Source organism: Aythya ferina (assembly GCF_964211825.1).
Source record: "Aythya ferina genome assembly, chromosome: 9".
Classification (NCBI taxonomy): Eukaryota; Metazoa; Chordata; class Aves; order Anseriformes; family Anatidae; genus Aythya; species Aythya ferina.
Window position 1 is genome coordinate 18855476 of NC_140305.1, and position 18590 is coordinate 18874065.

General features: G+C 41.3%; 1 protein-coding gene across 6 annotated transcripts; it reads right to left on the minus strand.

The window, feature by feature from the left end:
- Positions 1–2336: 2336 nt before the first annotated feature.
- LOC311441412 (cytochrome P450 2J6-like) lies at positions 2337–18094 on the minus strand. Of its 6 annotated transcripts, none has more exons than XM_084529524.1 (12): positions 17814–18094; positions 17107–17283; positions 15371–15498; positions 10291–10386; positions 10048–10210; positions 9128–9277; positions 8330–8490; positions 6941–7117; positions 6404–6545; positions 5284–5471; positions 4241–4382; positions 2337–3112 (listed from the first exon to the last, which is right to left on the minus strand). In XM_084529524.1, exons 3-12 carry the CDS (start codon positions 15491–15493, stop codon positions 2934–2936), a joined length of 1521 nt encoding a protein of 506 aa, XP_084385650.1. In that variant the 5' UTR covers positions 15494–15498; positions 17107–17283; positions 17814–18094; the 3' UTR covers positions 2337–2933. The 6 variants fall into 6 exon arrangements, with proteins under 6 accessions (XP_084385650.1, XP_084385652.1, XP_084385651.1 ...); XM_084529526.1 differs by lacking the exon at positions 17814–18094 and adding an exon at positions 17467–17502; XM_084529525.1 differs by lacking the exons at positions 17107–17283; positions 17814–18094 and adding an exon at positions 15994–16332.
- Positions 18095–18590: the final 496 nt, after the last annotated feature.

Here is an 18590-nt window from a genome sequence, read left to right on the forward strand (position 1 = left end):
CCAGTCATTAGCACCAAGGCGTGCACCTTTTCATCTGGCAGCTCTGATGGCGTAATGCAGATGTGCCTAGGGGCTGTAACCAGCAGGCAGCTCAGTGGTGACAAGGTGAGCAGGACAGCAGCACTTGAAGGGGCAGAAGGAGAATGAAAAGGGATGTGGGCAGGGGATGAGGGAAGCCAGCCAGGTTTCCTTAAGATTGGCCTTGGACTCTTTTTGATAATGAGGGCAGCAAGGCACTAAGCATAGCAACTATTTCCATGATCCCACCACTCTCTGCTGTCTTCCCCCACCAGCATCTGGCCCAGGATTACTTCAGCTGTCTCCCCATAGCCTGCAAATCTTCCAGCTGCCAGAGGTCAGCCAGTCTGGGAGCTGGGTGTCTGTAACCCTGTACAAGTGCTGGAAGAATGATCCCTGGGAGGGAAGCAAGGCTGTTCTCCATCCCAGAGGCACTTCCAGCAGGCATGGGACAATTTATCAGCTTCCAATAAGAGCCCAGAAAGAGCAAAGTTAATTTGATCGTATTTCCTGAGTTTCTGTTTGCCTTCCACATCATTCTTCTCAAGCCTGACAAGACTGCCAGCTTCCTGCCTCCAGAACGTAGAGCTGGGGGGCTCCTGCCCCTCAGCCAAGCTTTTAGGAGATTCTCCAAAAGTGAAACGTGCTTCTTTGTAGTGCCTTATAAGGGTTTGGTGGACACAGTCCCTGAGGGGCTGAAACAAGCAGTAAATTACCAAATCTTTCCATGTTGTGCCACTCCTAAGGCATGCCTAATCACAGAGAAGCTGATCTATCAGCTTGCACCGAGTACAGCTGCAGTCTCAATGGACATAATGTTCCAGACTTCGAGCACAATCAGCTTGTAACACATCTTCTCACTAAGCCTCTTCAGCGAGTGGCAAGATGACAAGAGGAGTGGGCAAAGGCAGCAAGAGATGCCATCGCCAGCAGGGTTCATGCGGAGGAGGAGGTGTGGGAGGGTGGGGTGGGGGAGAAGTGCAGATAAAGCTGGAAAGGAGGCTGAGCAGAAGTGTGTAGGCCCTGGAACAGTATTTGATATAGTCTGTGTAGTCAACAGGAGAGATTACTCACGGCAGTTATTGCTATTGTGAACCCTCCCCCCCACTGTTCTGCTTTCCCTTCCAGCCCAGCAAGCCTGCAGATGCTGGGTTGTGATACAACAGACGCTGTCAGGGCTACACTTTCTGAAAGTCAGCGTGACTTTCAGTAGTTATCACTTCTTTTTAGTGACATGCTCCTCCATTTTAAATTAGGAAGTTCAGATGCACCACAATGATTTAATTACAAACAGATTATATCCCAGTATAAAAACACTTTTGGTACTCATACAAATTCAGTCCTAAGTTTGCATCAGTGCTTACAGCTTTACTGAACTCCAACATTTGAATCTTTTCCAAAAGTGTTTTGGACCCAGGAATACTACAGCACTTTGATTTATCATAGCTATAGATGAACTTGGCTATCATCTCCAGCTGTATGCTTAAACCGTCTCTGTCTTGAGTTGAATCCGTGCCAGTAAACAGCTACATTAAGTAACAGATATTTTAGGATTCCTGCATCAAGTCTTCATTTAGCTTTTCTTACACTGATCTACCCCCAGTGCATCCTCTGTAGTTACTGTGCTCTTCTTTTTATGGTCTAGAACCTCAAAGGAGAAATAAATGAAATCTTCCAAGCTCCCTCTTGAATACTCACTGATCATTGTTTTCAGCTCAACACTTGTTGATTCCTCTGCTAATACTCCGAGTCAGAGGAGACAGAAATTTGATATGTTGAAAGGACGTAAGTGGTGGGAAACCAAAAGGGAAGGTGAATCCTGAAACAGAGTTTATATGAATATGGAGTGGATGGGAGTAGGAACGGAAAATGGGGAAGGACAGATTGAAAAGAGATTGAATGGAGGGCAGGAAGTATAGTCTGAGTTATAATGAAGTATGGTATGACTTATAATGAAGAAAAGGTCCCAGAGAAGATGAGGTACATCTCAGCATTCAAAAAGTCCCTATATGCTGCTTTTCAAAGTCTTTACATGCCTGTGCTGCAAACAGGTAGCAGTGAAATCCACTGGCAAAGTGAGTATCTCACCCCACATTCATGTTTCTTCCAGGCAGAATTGGTAACGAGCTCCTACTGCTACCAGTTACTGTGTTCATCTGACAAGCAGAAGGCCTGATTAGATCTTAAAGTCCCAACCTCTTCAACCTCTTAGTGACTAATGTCATCATGATTCTACATCATAGAAAATGAATTTAAGAAATAATAATAAAGCTGTCAATACATCATAGCAATGATCACACTGCCAAGCAACACGTTCATATTGTTAGTAAATATGAAATTTAAGTTTATTCAAGTTCAAATTGACTCATCATCTTCCACATGGGAGAGATGCTTACCTCAAACTCAGACATCAATGCACCCATATGCTAGTGTGTTTCCCTTTTTCTTTTATTCGTACCTCTCAACAAATTAGAGTGCCTAAGTTCAGAACAGTAAAGCAAAAGTAGAACTTTAAAGTCAAATGACTTCGGGTCATCAAAGCACTCACAGAAATGAAGCCTACTTAGCTCTTGCTGAGGTCCTCTGTTGAGTTTTACTGAGGTTTGCTCCATAGTGATCACCACAATGTTCCTTCTTGGCCAGGACAGGGAGGCACAGCAGGCTGTCTTCACAACCGGGAACCACAGCATCTTGCTCAGATGCTCTCCAAGAGGAAAAAACAGGTTAAGATCCTTGCAAGATTTTCTGGGACCAACCCAAAAGTTGCCTGGATCTTGGCTTATGTCCGCTTTCTGGATAGTCCTGGGATAGACTAATACCAATATACTGGCTGGTAGAGGAAGGTTTTTACATTTGAGAGGAAGTTCACTGAGGTAAAGGTGGCTGCTTCACACCGGTCTGTGATGTGCTGCATCCTAGCGTGGAATGGCACAAACCTTGTATGGGTGGGGCTGCAGCGTGGCCCCAAAAATTGGCTCTGTGTTGATCTTTGTCACTCCCTCAGGAAGGCGGAAGGTGAATGCCCGGAGCAGGTTGGCAAAAAAAATGAAGAGCTCAGTCCTTGCTAGGTGCTCCCCCAAACACACTCGGTGCCCTGCAGAAGGAAGAGGGAAAGAACAGTGAGTATCTAGGATTTTTTTTTGGCTTTGTCATCACTTTGTCCATTCTTGCCATAAGCAGAGGGGACTCTTGTTCAGGGCCAGGATCCTGAAAACCACAGAAATAAAACTTCCTGAATTCTTTCTCAGAAAGATCCCATCCCTCCAATGTCATAGGTTAGGAGACACCAAACAAAAAGCCCAGTGCAAATCCCTGATGTACTACCATCTTTCTTTCTTGACCAGGCGGAAAATTATTTTCCTTTTATAGGAGATCTTGAGCTTCAGGGTCAGACATGAAGAATCTGCCAGCTGTATGCACATGCTTTCTTAGTGAGTTTAGTCAGCAGATCAAAATTACTTGGCAATGGCCTTTGCAACTGAGCAAAGGCTTGGTCACTTTACAGGCAATCAAGAAGCCTACTGTTAATTTCCAAGTGTTCCTCACTGGAACCAATGGCACACACAGCACAGAAACAAAAACTAAAGAAAACAAGTTAATAATATATTCACATTTCCAGATTAGCAGACAAGTTAAGGGAAAGCAAAAGCCAGCTATTCCATTTGCACTAAGAAACCGCTCCTGGATGGGCATCTAAGTGACTACCCTGCTACATCAGCAGAGATACTAAAACAGAGTAGGAACTTTACTGCTGAATATGGTCACAAACTCTTCTTTGTTATCTTAATTCCCTTCTTTTGCAACTGGCTTTTCAGTTCTGTACCCAAGAACTTTGTGGACGCATTTCTTCTCTTCTTTCAGCTCGTTCCTATAAGAGGGACTGCAAGCAACTCCAGCATACAAAAGGTACATTGCTTCTCAGTGGAAAAAAAAAATAAAAAAATATGAAGAATACTACAGGAAAAAAAATGTGGATGACTGCAATATTTAACAAGCCTAGGAGGTTCAGGAATTCAAGTGGGATTCCTATTGCATTGTACTAAGAGCAGGTTGGTGCCAGAGAGCACAGAAGTGTCTGTCTCGGCAGATACAAGCCAGTACTATTATTTAAAAGAAGCAAACAGTGGTGACATAAGGTGTTATCTGAAGAAATATCACAGTCTCAAACTTCTGTATTCTTCATGTAATCTGTTGGGACTGTTCAAACTGCCAGTGCGCTTACCTGCTGAGAATGGTAAGAAGGCTTCTCGATTTTTAAAGTTTCCATCTTTATCCAGGAAATGGCCAGGGTTGAACTCCCGAGGTGTCTCCCAGTGCTCAGGATCATACAGAACAGATGCTATATTTGGCAAAACAATGGTGCCCTGCAAGGAAGAAACCACTGGTACAGTTCTATCAACTAGCCTCTCACCTCAGTTTCTGCCTGGTGGATAAGACTTCTGTTTGTTGCCATTGCTTTCTAATGTGCAGATATCAAGTGGTTAGAGGAGTATCTTGCTAGAAAACAGGAGTTGTTAGTCATTTTCTTAGCTGGAAATTATCAGTTCCCAGCCTTGCGACCATGCCAGTGGGTGTTATTAGCGTTAGTAATGTTTGTACAACTATATTGTGGTGCCCACTTCTACTGATAGTTTTAATGACATTTGTAGTAGGCCTCTTTTGTTGATATTCAGGTCCCAGTCTTGGAAACCTTCTTTTGGGTTTGAGAGAGAAAAAAATGCTTTTAGGTTTGAGAGAGAGAAAAAGTTTTGTCTTTACTGGTAAAGAGCACGTTGTTCCCAGCAGACCAGCTCGTGTGCCTTAGGGTACCTGACTGTCAGATCCAGCCAGAACAGAGACTGAAGCCTTCACCACAAAGTGAGTTAGGTGGGGCCAAACATGGAAGCCAGTAATGGTACTGGCCTCTCCCATCTCTCTTGCAATAAAAGCAACTGATGCTTGCTAGGGTTTTACAGTGAGAACTGGCACTCAGCATAGCTTATGTCACTTTACAAAATTATTTAGTGGCTGTGAACACCTGTCTCAGGCTTTATTTTGGAGCAACTCCCTTGCTGTCAGCTGTACAGATTCAGGCAGGTCATTGCACTTGTCTCAGCTCATGGAGCTATTACCATCCCCTTACAAGTCTTCCTCCATCCCAGCAGTGCTAGCAGTGCCAAGCTGGGCAAAAATGTCTTAACAAGTGCTTTGATAAACATTTCTCCTCTCAGTCTATATCCCCAGCCAAGTACAGCTGGTCTTTGCTGTTGTGTCATTTGTCTGTACCTTTTTGACAGGGAAACCTAGCAGTTCTGTATTCCTCACACACACTCTGGGCATGCCAACAAAGACAATGTTGCTGAAGCGCTGGATCTCATGAACCACAGCATTCGTGTAGGGCAGCTTTTTCCGATCCTCATAGCAGATTAACTGGGCAGGACCCAGAACCGCATCCAGCTCCTTCTGCACTTTCTCTGTGGAGAAATATTCATCACTTCAGATGGGAAAAATGCATCAAATATTTCAACTGGTCTCTTTTCCTTAGAGCAATAGGAAAAAGTAGTATTTCAGCATAGTACATAAAGTCTTTATGATTTAGCTTCATATGTTAAATTCAGACGTTAAAAGTCAATAGCAAAACAAACAAACAAAAAAGCAGTGTGGTCCAGAACTAAACAAGGACTCATAAACAAGGACTATACTGTACTTATTTCAGCTTTGACATTTATCTCACAGTATGCTTGGTGGGTGTAGGGTGAGTCACTCAGCTCCACATTTTGAAGGTATTTAGGGATTGCTTAGTTTAGTTTATCTTAAAATCTATATCTCATTTTCAAAATTGACGCAAATGCCTTGGATATTAACTCCCAGTGCAAAGGAGGACTTGGTCCAAGCATGGCAACAGTGAACAAACAACATCAGAATCACCCTAAAAGTCTGAGTGCAAATATGCACATGATGACACAGTCTTTTCAGTTTCCTGCTCAGATTGTGGGAATACAGATTATCTTCCTAGCTTTCAGGATTTGAGCACAGCAGATGGAAGAAACGCTGACTCCAGAATTATCCAAGTCCTTCTTAAACCCTGGCCATATCCTTTCTCTTCCTAGTGTAGATTTTAGATGGGGGAGATTCAGTCTGGATCTACAGAAGCATTCATGGCATTGACCTGTCAGTGCAAATAACTTTTCTTTCACCACGACTGCCTTCAGCCATCTGTTTTGGCCAGGTGAGAGGATGGACCTTTGTTTATTTCCACTGCTGTAATTTTAGCATGGTGTTCTTAGTGTTTCCAGAGGGTGGGAGCCAGGCTCAACTAGTGGCTTTTGTGTCTGCCACTCATTGCATCCAGCCCTCATTAACATTTGTAGTACCCACAGTATTTCACAGCAAGAATCTCTCTCACCTTGGATGTCTGGATACACCACCATGTAGAGCAGTCCCCAGTACAAGGTTGTGCTTGAAGTCTCTGAGCCACCAAGGAAAAGGTCATTTATAACATACACCAAATTGTCTTCATCATACTTGGGCTTGTCCTCATCTTTAGACTGAAGATAATTATAAAAAGGTGAGGATAAACATTGAAGTTAGGTTATCCTGTATACCTCCTGAGACTCATTATTTCCACATGTGGAAATAACGGCACATACACAAAGAATATTCAGATTTACAGTTTTTGATGAGTACTAAGAGATTAACAGTTTCCCAAATGTACGTGGTAAGGCTGTGTTGCTCTTTTTCATGAGGTGGATTATTCTTTCATTAAACAAACAGGCAGTTTCATGCCTGATGACTTAATCCTGAAAAATTTAGAACAAACTGCAACTTTTACAGTTAGCCCAGAGTGTACTTCTAAACATGAGCCCAGCAATGTGTCACTCATTTGGCCTTGGTCTCTCCAGTAAGCTATCAAACAGTGTCATCAGGCAGAATGAATACTTACTTTCTCTATCTCAGCCAGGTAAAAGTCAATGAAATCTTGCGGTTCAGCTGGCATCCCTCTCTCCATGTGCCTTCTAATCTCCTTCCTTGCAAAAGAACTGAGGACATCATAGCAAGACAATGCCTTCTTATGAGGACCAGGGAGACGGCACATCAGCCAGGGGAAGATTTCGTACAGCTGCAGGAATGACATACAAGAAGCAACGTGAATTAGCTGTCAGTAACAAAGCTGCTTTAGAAGCACCAAAGGGCTGAATTGTCCTGTCTGGAAATGCTGATAGTGGAGTAAACAGATTGTCATTGTTTTGAGTATTATATTTTTTCATCATGTGGGGAAACATTAATATTAATTTTGACACACTCCTGAATCTGGGAGTGTCAGCCAACACTCTGCTCATGCCACTAACTCAGGCAACTGGTGGAGCTCACAGAAGGAAAGCATAGACTGGGTAGTACTCTAGGATAATTTAATTTCCCTTTTAACTTCTAGAGGAACCAATAATGATTAAAAATGTTAATTCTTCAGTCTGCTCAGAGTGTATTTATACACATACTTGTTAGCTCAAAGTACCATCCTCTGTTTTGGACAGCTCTCTCTTTGCAGCATGTGCCATCCCACCCTGCTAAGCAAACAGCATTTCTGTCTCCTCACTGCCTTTGCTCTTTCAAACCAACCAAGCAAAATTCTCAAATTTTGTTATGTGATCATTTGTTGGTCATCCCACTAATCCTTCTTTTACATTTGTTTCACTCTAAACTCACAACACAAAATGCCAAGACACTGGAAAAGGTCCCACAGATCATTACATGCCAGAACCTACTTTAACATTTCTCTGGATCTAAACAGAAAACAGTACTGGAAACACTCTAGGATCCTGTTTGCCTTTTTCATCCTGTTTTCTTCTAGTTTCCTCCAGTCCCTTTCCTCTTAAGCTTTGGACTGGAATGTTCTAAGCTTGTAGCAGGTAATTGTCTCATTAATTCCTGATATGATTCATAATTTAATTTTGTACTATTAGAATTTGTTCCATACTTATAACTCCAATCCACAATATTTATGAGCTCTTGCAGCAGGATATCCTGAACCTCCACTGTATTGTTACGGTCTCCTTGCTTTGATCATCAGCAAATGTTATCTGTTTTTTAGCCAAGTTCTTCAACAAAAATAATGAGTAACTACAGTCAGAGAGTCACTGAACTACTGCCAGAATAACTCCACTAATGATGTCTTTCACTTATCTAATTATCTCTTTCTTTGTCTCTTAGAAATTTTTACCCTCTTTATAAACTTTGAACCAGTTGCTCTGCTTTTACTGAGGACGCATTTTTGTATCCACACTTTCATTTTCTACTTACTTCAGAAAAAAAAAATAGCATGTGATTTACACACCTGATAAATGAAGCTGCCTGCAAATCTGAATATGTTCTCTGTGGCACTGATCATTTCATGGAAGGTTTTGTCCTCATCAGAGAAGTGATATCCAAAAACCAGAGCACAAATTACATTTGAAATAGAATGGAAGAGAGGGAAAGAAGGATCCACAGGTCTTCCTGCAAACACAGTAACTAGCGTTCACTCTCAATGTTTTCTTCAGTTGTTCCTTACACAGATAAGATGAGATATTATTAGAAATTACATAAAATAATATCTTCATCTGTCTGGGGCATGAATGGGGACAGATGTTACATCAATATGTATTCATGAAAATAAAACAGTCTTAAAGCAAAAGATAGTGTTAAACTGTTTTCTCATTGCTCTAAAATAGTCTCATACCCCTTCCCATGAAGTAGTATTACACAACCAAGATTAATTAGAAGATATAATATTAAACCTGATGTCCTCTGTTGCATGGAAGAAGAAAAGTTAGACAATGTGCAAGGCAAGAAATGTCACAGCAGATGAACAGAGAGAAGACAGCAAACATGTTCAAAAAAAAAAAAAAAAAAAGCTACTTAGGAGAAAAGACTGAAGAAGCTTGTGAAAGTTTAAGAGTAGGTTTAGAAACAGGTTTTTAAGAAAGAAATTTCCACTTGTAATACTAGGCTCTATCTGTTCTTCAGGCTTTGGTGAGTTCGGATATACATGTATGACTGTGCCCACCCCAACCCTAGAAAGAGGTAGGTAAGCTTGCATACTGAAGATATGGATCCAGAAACTGAAAAGCATCTAATTTTTTAGCAGAGATACCTTTCAGGCTCACAAAGAACTCCACCAGGTGAGAGGCCTCCTCTTGCACTCGATACTCCAGGCCTTTTTTCCCCATCCCCAGACTGCGTAGAGTCATTATACCAAAGCGTCTCTGCTGCTTCCATGAGCGACCGCTTGCCAGTATAATACCTGAGAGCATTCCCTGGCACATTATTATTTGTCGTAGACATGGATGATTCATTTAAAAATAATTATGAAATACCTGAGTAAATCAAGGAATATACTGTGGTACAAGTATCTTTAGGAGGTAAAATTATCATAACCGAATATACCCAAACTATAACTAACCCACATGTTCTTAATATTGATTGTAGTTAATTTTTGAAAAGAGCAATCTAAGGATCTGCTGACTGCTTCACTTCTTGCTAAAAACTGCTGAAATACATTAAGAAGAAATGGATTTTAACGTGACGGAGTCACTCTCACAAAGGGTATTCAGGAAATGTTTAAGAGTGACTGCTAACAGCTATGAGACTTCTGGAGGAAGGTGTTATAGGTCTCTCGCTCATGATAGAAGGTGTTTGGCAACCATATGTAGTCTATGCAGTTGCCAAACCTATAATGATGCTTTGCATTCATGTAACATACAACAAAATCATGTGCAGCAGAATGAATTATCCTATGAGGAGTGTAAGATTGCTGAGTTCTGAGCTAGGACTGCACACATCTTGAACACAGCAAAAAAGGTCACCTAGAAACAACCTGATCTGGAACGTTTCCCAGGCTTGGGAGAGCTCAGGACAAAAGGCATCATGACAAATAGCAAACTATTCTCATGAGCTAATAGGGTATTTGGACAGAGCATCCTGAATGGGAGGGCAGAGGGTTTAACAAGGCTGAGCAGGAGTAGTTTGCCAAGTCGACATTACTGTGCATTATTTATGGCAGGAAAATCTCACCTTTTCCTTTGGCCATTGCTCTGAAGAAAGGAGATACCATCCTTCCAGAAACATCGTCAGGGCGTGTAGTCATGCCATCCTTCACTGCCTGAAATCCATTCAGTATGATCACTGGTGCCCACCCGAACCACAAGGTGTATATGTTGCCATAAGTTTTTGCCAGCTGTGGATGGGAAAAATGCCAGAAAAGAACAGATAAAACTGAGTAAAATTAACCAATTAGGAGAATCTGAAAATAAATACCTCCATCAGAAGATCCCGATGTAACTGAAAGTTCATTTGCACCAAGTTTCCAAGCAATGGGAGAGGAGTTGGTCCAGGAGGGAATTGCTGGCTTGCCTTTCGAAGTTTGAGAAATTGAACAATTAAAAGAAAAATGACCAGAACTACAAACGCTTGACTTATTGTCAGCATTTCAAAGCTGATTTTTCAGCTTCTCTCTATCAAAAATAACGTAGTGGAGCTTGGAAAAGGTGATCTTGCTTCTTGTTCCACCAGTTCTCTTTGCAGACTGACTCCTGTAAAGTCTCAATCCCTTTCCCTCCCTCTGTCCCTCCCTCTTTATCACTGCCTACCTTTTTCCTGCACCCCATATATTCTCCATACTAGGATACATCAAACCAATCCCTGACCAAGGGCGTACCTAGCTGTCTATAGGTAGCCACAGCCTGAAAATGTGGAATCACGTGTGCTGAAGGTATTTGCCTTGGGAACCTTAAAAACATGCATAGTTGTTCATCTCAGAATAACTGAATTCAGAGTACTGTTTACATCCTGGCATGTAACTCTCATAGGTTAGATTTAACAGGTGTTTTAGTCACAAATATTAAGTTGTCTTTATATGTGATTGCAAATTAAGATTTGCCTCACAGTTCACACAGACAAAAACATCAGTAGTTGGAGACTAAGCATGCAATTAGGAGATGAAATTGTTACATGTAATTTCTGAAAATTTGGCCTTGAGTGTTCAAACTTGTTTTTTTCCAGTAAGAGGGTAACAATAACATTTTCAACAACTGCATATTAATGACATTAAGATAATAATTAAATCTTACATTAGAACTAAATAACGAGAAAAACAATCAACATACAAAATTATGCCCTATTTAAAATGTAATTAAATTATAATTGTCATTATTAGGTATAATTTTTTTGAGTATGTAACTTGTATTAAGGACTTTATTTTCCTTGGTTTATTTTCTACATTTGTAATCACAGTTTCAAAATCCTGGGTATTATGTCTATGACCAGTTGTCAATAGATTTACAAAACACATAAAAAATTTGTCCTCTGATAATGAAGGGATTCACACCTAGTATGCAACACAGAAAGGAGAAAGCACCAGGTGTCAATCGTCAGGGGATCGTATCTTGGCATTGCAAAGAGAAAATGTCTTCGCTAAAAAATGAGGTACAAGTCTGAACAAGAAATTGCCCTGCCTTCCAACACATACATGAATAGCAGTATTTTGCAAACCTGGCAACATTAGGGAAGTATTGTGACTCAGTGATGTCAATCTGTCTCCTCCATTTGGCCAAAATTTGCAGTTATCATAGGTACCTACATGCCTGCATTATATAATGAAGACAGAATGTAAAATTAGTTGTGTTTTTTTTTTTTTTTTTTTTTTTTTTTACGACCTTATCTTATCTATGCAAATGTAACAAGTGGACATTATGGGCAGCATGTTTGGGAAGGGGGTTGAGGTATCCCAAGTTAGTTACAACTGCCAACCACGAAGCAGGAAATAGCTGTGATAGGACTCAGCAAACTGCAACATCCCCCCCAAAAAATGCCAAAATTTTGAATTTTAAATATTGAAAAAAAAAAATGAACAAAATTAGTTTTGTGCAGCCAACAAAATCAGGAGAAATTCTGACTTACATAAGTTTCATTAGAAGACTAAATAAAATCATATTCATCTCGTTATCTGTTTGGTCACTGTCACTTTTAGAAAGAAAACTTGGAGACAAAGAAAGGCTGAGAAAGTTGCTATAATATATGACAGCGAACAGATAAAATAATAATGAATAAAGACTGTAAGACTAAAAGATTGCAATGCCGATGTAACCCATGTACCATCTTTGTCTTTAAACAGTTCATATGTTCAAAGCAGGACATCCAGAAGTTTACAATGCGTATACTTCTAAATCAGCATTAAAAAAAATAATAAATAAATCAACAACAAACTCAAGATATAAGCACTGACCTATAACTTCAATTTGCTTCAAGCAATACTAACAATAAGGAATGATTACATTTCTCTGGTTCCTAATCCATCAAGTATCTCAGGGTGCTTTACCATTATTAACCACATTTTTGATCTGTCAAGGCAAAAATATCTATTCCTACATGCTAGTAAATTACACAGCACTACAAGATTATTTATATTTAACGTGTAACGGAGCAGACTTGCTAATCAGACAAGTATTAATGCCCCAATATTTACATAGTAGGAATGTAAATGATAGGCAGCTGCAAAACGTGAAATACAGAATCAGCCCAACTTGGTAATATAATTACTGCGCTCAACTTGTAGTGATACATTATCCCAGATTAGTGTAAGTGGAGCTGTACCAACTCCCATTACCTATCTCCACCTTACGCTTTTCGTTGTAAATCCTTTGTAGTCAGGTGTTTACAACTCCCCAAAGTCCTTAATCAGTGTGTGGCAAGCAGAAATAAAAGAACAGGAGGTACAAACCACAGGAGACTGAGATGGAAGTGGCCATGTGGGCATTACGGAGGGTCACAGGTTGGCTGGTAATTGTGAGAAGGTAAAACATCCTCTGACCAAACCTGGAATTGTGACGGTTCCCAGTCTTCAATTACACTGTCATTCCTGTTTCTCTCCTTGCAAACTTCGTCTCAAGCAGAGCTATTTTCCATGAAATTCCAGGTTTCGCAGCCTGACTCAGGAATATAAATAAGCCTCTCCCAAATACTTTGGAGAAAGATTTAGGTGAAATTTCTGTATTAAATTTGTCTATCTTAAGGGGAAAAAAATCAACTGGTAGCACAGAAGCTCGATAACCCTCCATCACATACACACCCCTAAATCTCCAGCACGGTGACAGAGCCAGTGACCTTTTGAGGTATAGCACTAAGTGCATTAAGCTGCTAACAGAAGAAATCTGCTTTGCTAAAGTAGCAACGTGGCAATAAGCCATGTGCAAAGTGCGGTGGGCAGAAGGCTGACTCGTGCCTTTCTTCCCCATTTGGGAAGTTTTCTTGCTTGCTTCCAAGGACAGCTGGATGATGGGGACTAGCACTGTGAGGTGCTAATATGAAGAGAAGAGGGAGGTTGAGGGTTGCACACCGTGTGTGGCAAGAAATTCCCTTCACAATTGATCTTACAGCCTGAACTGTGCCCCAACAAGCCCTGTTAATCTGCTCGCTCTCTCAGCATCTGCCTCCGTGCTGGTTCTTTGTTGCTCGTCTGCCAGTCCCCTGGGGGAGGCAGGGACACATCTCATCAATGACTGCATTTATCCAAACCTCCCGTGAAAGAAAGCCCTCAGACTTGTGGTTTTGCCATTCGGCTGCCTGCCTTCAGGAAATAATTTCCAGCACCTATAGCAACTCCACTAGTGTGACTTTCAAGAAAGATGGTAAGCACACTCAGCAGCTTTCAGCATTTGCCAATTACTTATGGATCAGAGGTGAAGTTGGGTGGCAGCCACCGATGCTATATAGTAAATTAATATGCAAGAGATTAGCTATCGATACTGGCAGAGAAAATGCAGTCCTTTAGACATAAGTTTCTCAATCGCTTGCACATGAAGCAACTGCAGTACAAAACCCCCCCACTCCAGCAACCCAAATATACATATTTGACCTATTTATTTATTTATTGCCCCAATTATCATGTTATTGCTTGTGTTTTCCAGCAGCAATGTCCAGGATGAACCTTTTTCCCAAAAACATGCTTCACGGGTGTTGAGTGGAAGGACTGAGAAACTCTGCTTGAGATCAAAATTGTTGCTTCTCCTATAGATATTAAGCTGCACTAGTACTGCTAAGAGAGGTATCAAAGGTATCACTTCTGATATATATATATATATACATACATACATATATATGCATACACTAGCAAGGACATCTTCTACCACAAGAAACAAGAGGCAGCCCGTCACTTTTACATATTGCCAATGGTTAAATGGGACGGCAGTGTGGGGACATCCAACACGCATGGGACAGCACAAGGCTGAGGTCTGGACCTGGAGACAGAGGAGGAGAAAAGAAGCGCCCTCAAAGGCTGAAGAACTGCTGTACAAATGGAGAAAAATAGGAGCAGAGAAAAAAAAAAAAAAAAAAAAAAAAAAAAAAAACTTCTTCCAGGCTTATCTGCTTCATGAAAGATTTTCTTCATGATGTTTCATGAACTATTTCACCAACTGGAAAATCTACTCAGCTTGCAGAGATTCTCAGGACACGCACCAAAAAGATCAGCTGCCCCTCCTCAGCACATCACCTTTGAACCTACCGAGTGTTTCCCAGGTCTTCAAACACTTTCCCACAGATCTTGCCTTTTTGCCTCAGGAATTTGTCCTTGCTTCCATTTTTCTTGCTTTTCACACCCCTCTTTCCTGCCAGAAGAGCCACATGCACAAAGCTCTCAGCTGCCCTAACAGACCTAACACTCACACAGCAGTGCTGGAAGCAGGAACCACCACATAAGAAGACTTCGGAGTATTTCCAGGCAGTTTCCACAGCAAGGTGATCTCACCATTTGCTGTGGCTTCCCAGAAATAGGCACGGCTCACTCAGGGGCTGATAGCCAGGTGCCTCCCCTCTGCCAGTCGCTGAGACCTCTCCAAAGCAAAGCCATTTCACAGATTTACGGCCAGGTTCAGCTGGATCAGCGCCCAGAAAACACAGGTTAGAAAAGGAATCCATGAATAAGTAAGAGGGACTGGGTTTCTTGACTGACCGATGAGCCTCACAGGCATTGTTACAAGTATGTACATCCTTATCTCTCCTCTTAAATATTTATAAAAACAGTAGGATAATTTCTTCTGCTGTTACACTTGGTATTTCCTGTCCACCTTCAGGAGATCACACTGACTGCTTTGTTCCTTCAGAAGCCAGGAGGAAAAAGAGTTTGTACATGTATATTTGCATATTATGGCTGCAGAAACCATACATTTCACAGACATGAACTGGTCCAGAGAATGGTGTTTTGTCAGCATTTCATAGCTGGTTTTCTCCACTTTGTGTGAAAAAAAAAATTGCCTGCAACATCATGAAGGCCAAAATTATTTTTTTCCACTGGTCTTTCCTGTGGAGATCTAGCCCCGTTAAATTTGTGCACTGCACATACCTGCCTTTTACCACTCGTCTTTTCCTCACTCATTTCAATAACATGTTCCAAGCTGAAGAGAACGTCATTAGTTCTGTCACAAGCAAACTTCTCCCAGCAGACGTTACATCTCAAATGTGTCATCTCACCTGTTTTAAGCCAAAGTCTTCTAAACAATGTGGTAACAATGGAAAAAAAAAAATAGGAGGAAAATCTCATCTACAGTTGGAAACAATAATGAAACTACTTTTATAAACCGAATTAACTTCTAACTGTTTAAAACGCTGGTCTGAAGAGTTTTAAAAGAACCAAAATGTTTTTTTTACCCTGTTTTATATATAAATATAAATATATATATTAATCTCAGGCTTTCAGAAACTCTGTACTTCAACCTAGGGTTGAGCAAGAACATAGAAAGGGTAGATCACAAGGCTGAAACAGTAAGAATTAACACTTGCCAGCTGAGCACTGTAACAAAGCTCTATGTCCCCCTCACTGTAGGTCCCAGCATAACTGTACTAAAGCAGACTGCACACATAGGCAGATAGCATCCTTGCACATTTAGTTTCAAGCTAACTGAACTATCCCACATTGTTTTTTTTTTTGTTTTTTTCTCCCATTCAGTGAAGGATGGACAGCAATACCCAAGAACAAAGGTTGCTTTTCCCCTGTCAGAGCTCAGTTCAGACCCCAGTGTGCGTAAAGCCTTTGATTATGTGACATGTGCTACCCCCAACACTGCGTCAGTGCCTTGGCAGCCCCTGCTCTATGAACAAATTCAGATCACAGAAACCTTTGTCTATTGTCTCAGGCCTCCATCCCTCTGATGCAGAATTCCAGTGCTGTCGTGAAGAGCCCAGGAAGCGCAAGAAAATTTGGCCAAGCCCACAGAAAACCACTTTTGAGAGCTGGCTTCTCAGCCTGAATGCCTGTGTAATTCTTGGCAAGTTGCAGTCCCCCCTTCAGATGTGGCCAATTGCTAATTATATGTTCACTTAATGGATGTCTGTCTTCAGACAACAAAGCTCAGGGCTGGAGAAGGACAATTTACGCACAACTTGTAGTAACTGCAGCAGTGATGTGAATACAAATATTTAATTTTATATTATTTTAGTATCTTCATACACAAATGCTGATATATGCTAAAGCTGTTAAAAGACTCAGTCCCTAAACAGATCCAATGAGTCCATTATTGGACAGTGGTGGCACTGGGGCTACAAGGCCTGTTTCCCCATCAGCAAAGTCAGGGTGATGGAACCTGAAGCTGTGAATATTTACTTTTTATCTTTTACACAGCATTCACACAATACAATGAGGATGCCACGGGAAATCTTATGGATGAATGCAATATTTGCTTTAGTACAAATTTTGAGGATGCAATAAGTAGGCTGATTACACCCACTGGATGATAAGGGCGTTGAAAAATTGAGGGTAAACTGTGCCATTAGCCGTGTCCATCCTGTCCCATGGATATCCTGTGAATAACACAACATGTGACCATACAGCAATGAAATTTTAGTATGCCTCATAATCCAGGTCTCCACAGAGAGTAACTTAAGACCATGATGGATACAGAATTTCCTAAAGTCTGAAAATTCCCCTGTGCACACATAACAAAGCAGGCATTCATCAGCGTGCCATCAGACAGACAGCTGTCAATGGGCAGCAATGCAGGTTGCTACATCCAGACACTCCTTGCCACTTGTCAATAACGTGGCAATCATCTTTTCAACATCTACGCTTACAGCATAACCCACCTTTCAGAAAGGGAAGGCAGGTGGAGAGATAAGTCCTCTATCGTGGTTCGTTATGCTTGGGTTGAGCTGTGGAGACATTTTCTGTTGGGATTCACAGGTTTTCCTTGATCAAATGACAGCACTGTTCAAGGAGAATCATTTTGGCCAGCTGTGTCTTAATCTTCCAGTCAAACACACCTGAAAGATCAGAGGAAAGTAATTTTCAGTCCTGATTCCCCTCCTTCAGAAACACAGCTGATAAACTGGATAAAAATCATCAATGAGCTCAAATTGATGAACAATAGCTAAAATTATTCTATTCAGTGTTTTCTAGTTTATTTGTTTTGAATATAGCAGTTTTTTCTCTTGGCAGTACTTAACAGCAAGGAAAGGAGAGAGGCTGGGTAAATGGAACCATGTGCTGCTTCTAAGCCTCATCGCTGCAATTCCCACATTTCAAATTGTGTAATTACTTCTCGTTCCACCACCTGGGCTCAGTCTAATGCCATTATCACACCTAGAGAACATTGAAGTTAATATGCGACATACCATAATTTATCTGGGAGCTTCCCCAGTGCTCTGCATTCCCCTATGTGGAGGAGACTATAGACACGGAGAGAACATGGACCTCTTATCTGGATCAGAGGAACATGGTCACAGTGAATAATCCCCATGTACCTAGTAAGCAAGAAAATTCACGGTGTGTTTTGCCAAAGTGTCCAAAAAACCTGTTGCAGAGATGGAATTGTAGCATTTGAACCTGGGTGTTGGCGAGCAGCATCCCAGCCTCAGCCGGTACCGTAATGATGGCAAATGAAGCTGCAATGAGCCGCAGCGTGCCCTGGTGAAACTGGTTGCTTTAAAACTTGCTCCTGTTGAGCTGGTTATAGCACTGCAGGCACAGTCCTGTCAGAGACCTTTGCTGCCCTCTGCCTGGCTCCTCGGATGTTACACTGCTGAAATATTAAAACTGGATATTTTTTTTCACATGCTTGATCTGTACCAAAGTAATCCCCACTCTCTCTAGCTGCTGCTAATGTTCTTCCTGAGCAGGTTCAAGGCTGAACAGAGAAAGCTTCCATTAACTACATCACCAGACTAAGCAATGCACTAGACATCTAGATTTAAGCAGTGATTTAAACTCCTGCAAAGATGTGTCCTTTTCTGCCATGACTCAGGCCACAGTGATTTCTGACAGTGGTGAGCCTGAAATCCTGTGCATCTCTTGTCTGCAGGTCCCATAACTCAGTCTTAAAACTTGTAACGTCATTTAAAAGCGGTCTGCATTTCTACAGGATGTTGTTTTCTGTCCGTGAGTGCCAAAGCCACTGATGCCCTCAGTAATTATGGAGGGTGGTGACTGTGATGCTTGTTCCTGCTGAAAACTGCTCAAAAGCAGGTTAAGGGAAGCCACCTTCATTATATGGCAATCTACAGTCATCCATAGCTTGCAGGTGGCAATCCAAGATGAATTTACAAGGCAGGGGCTATACATACATGATTGC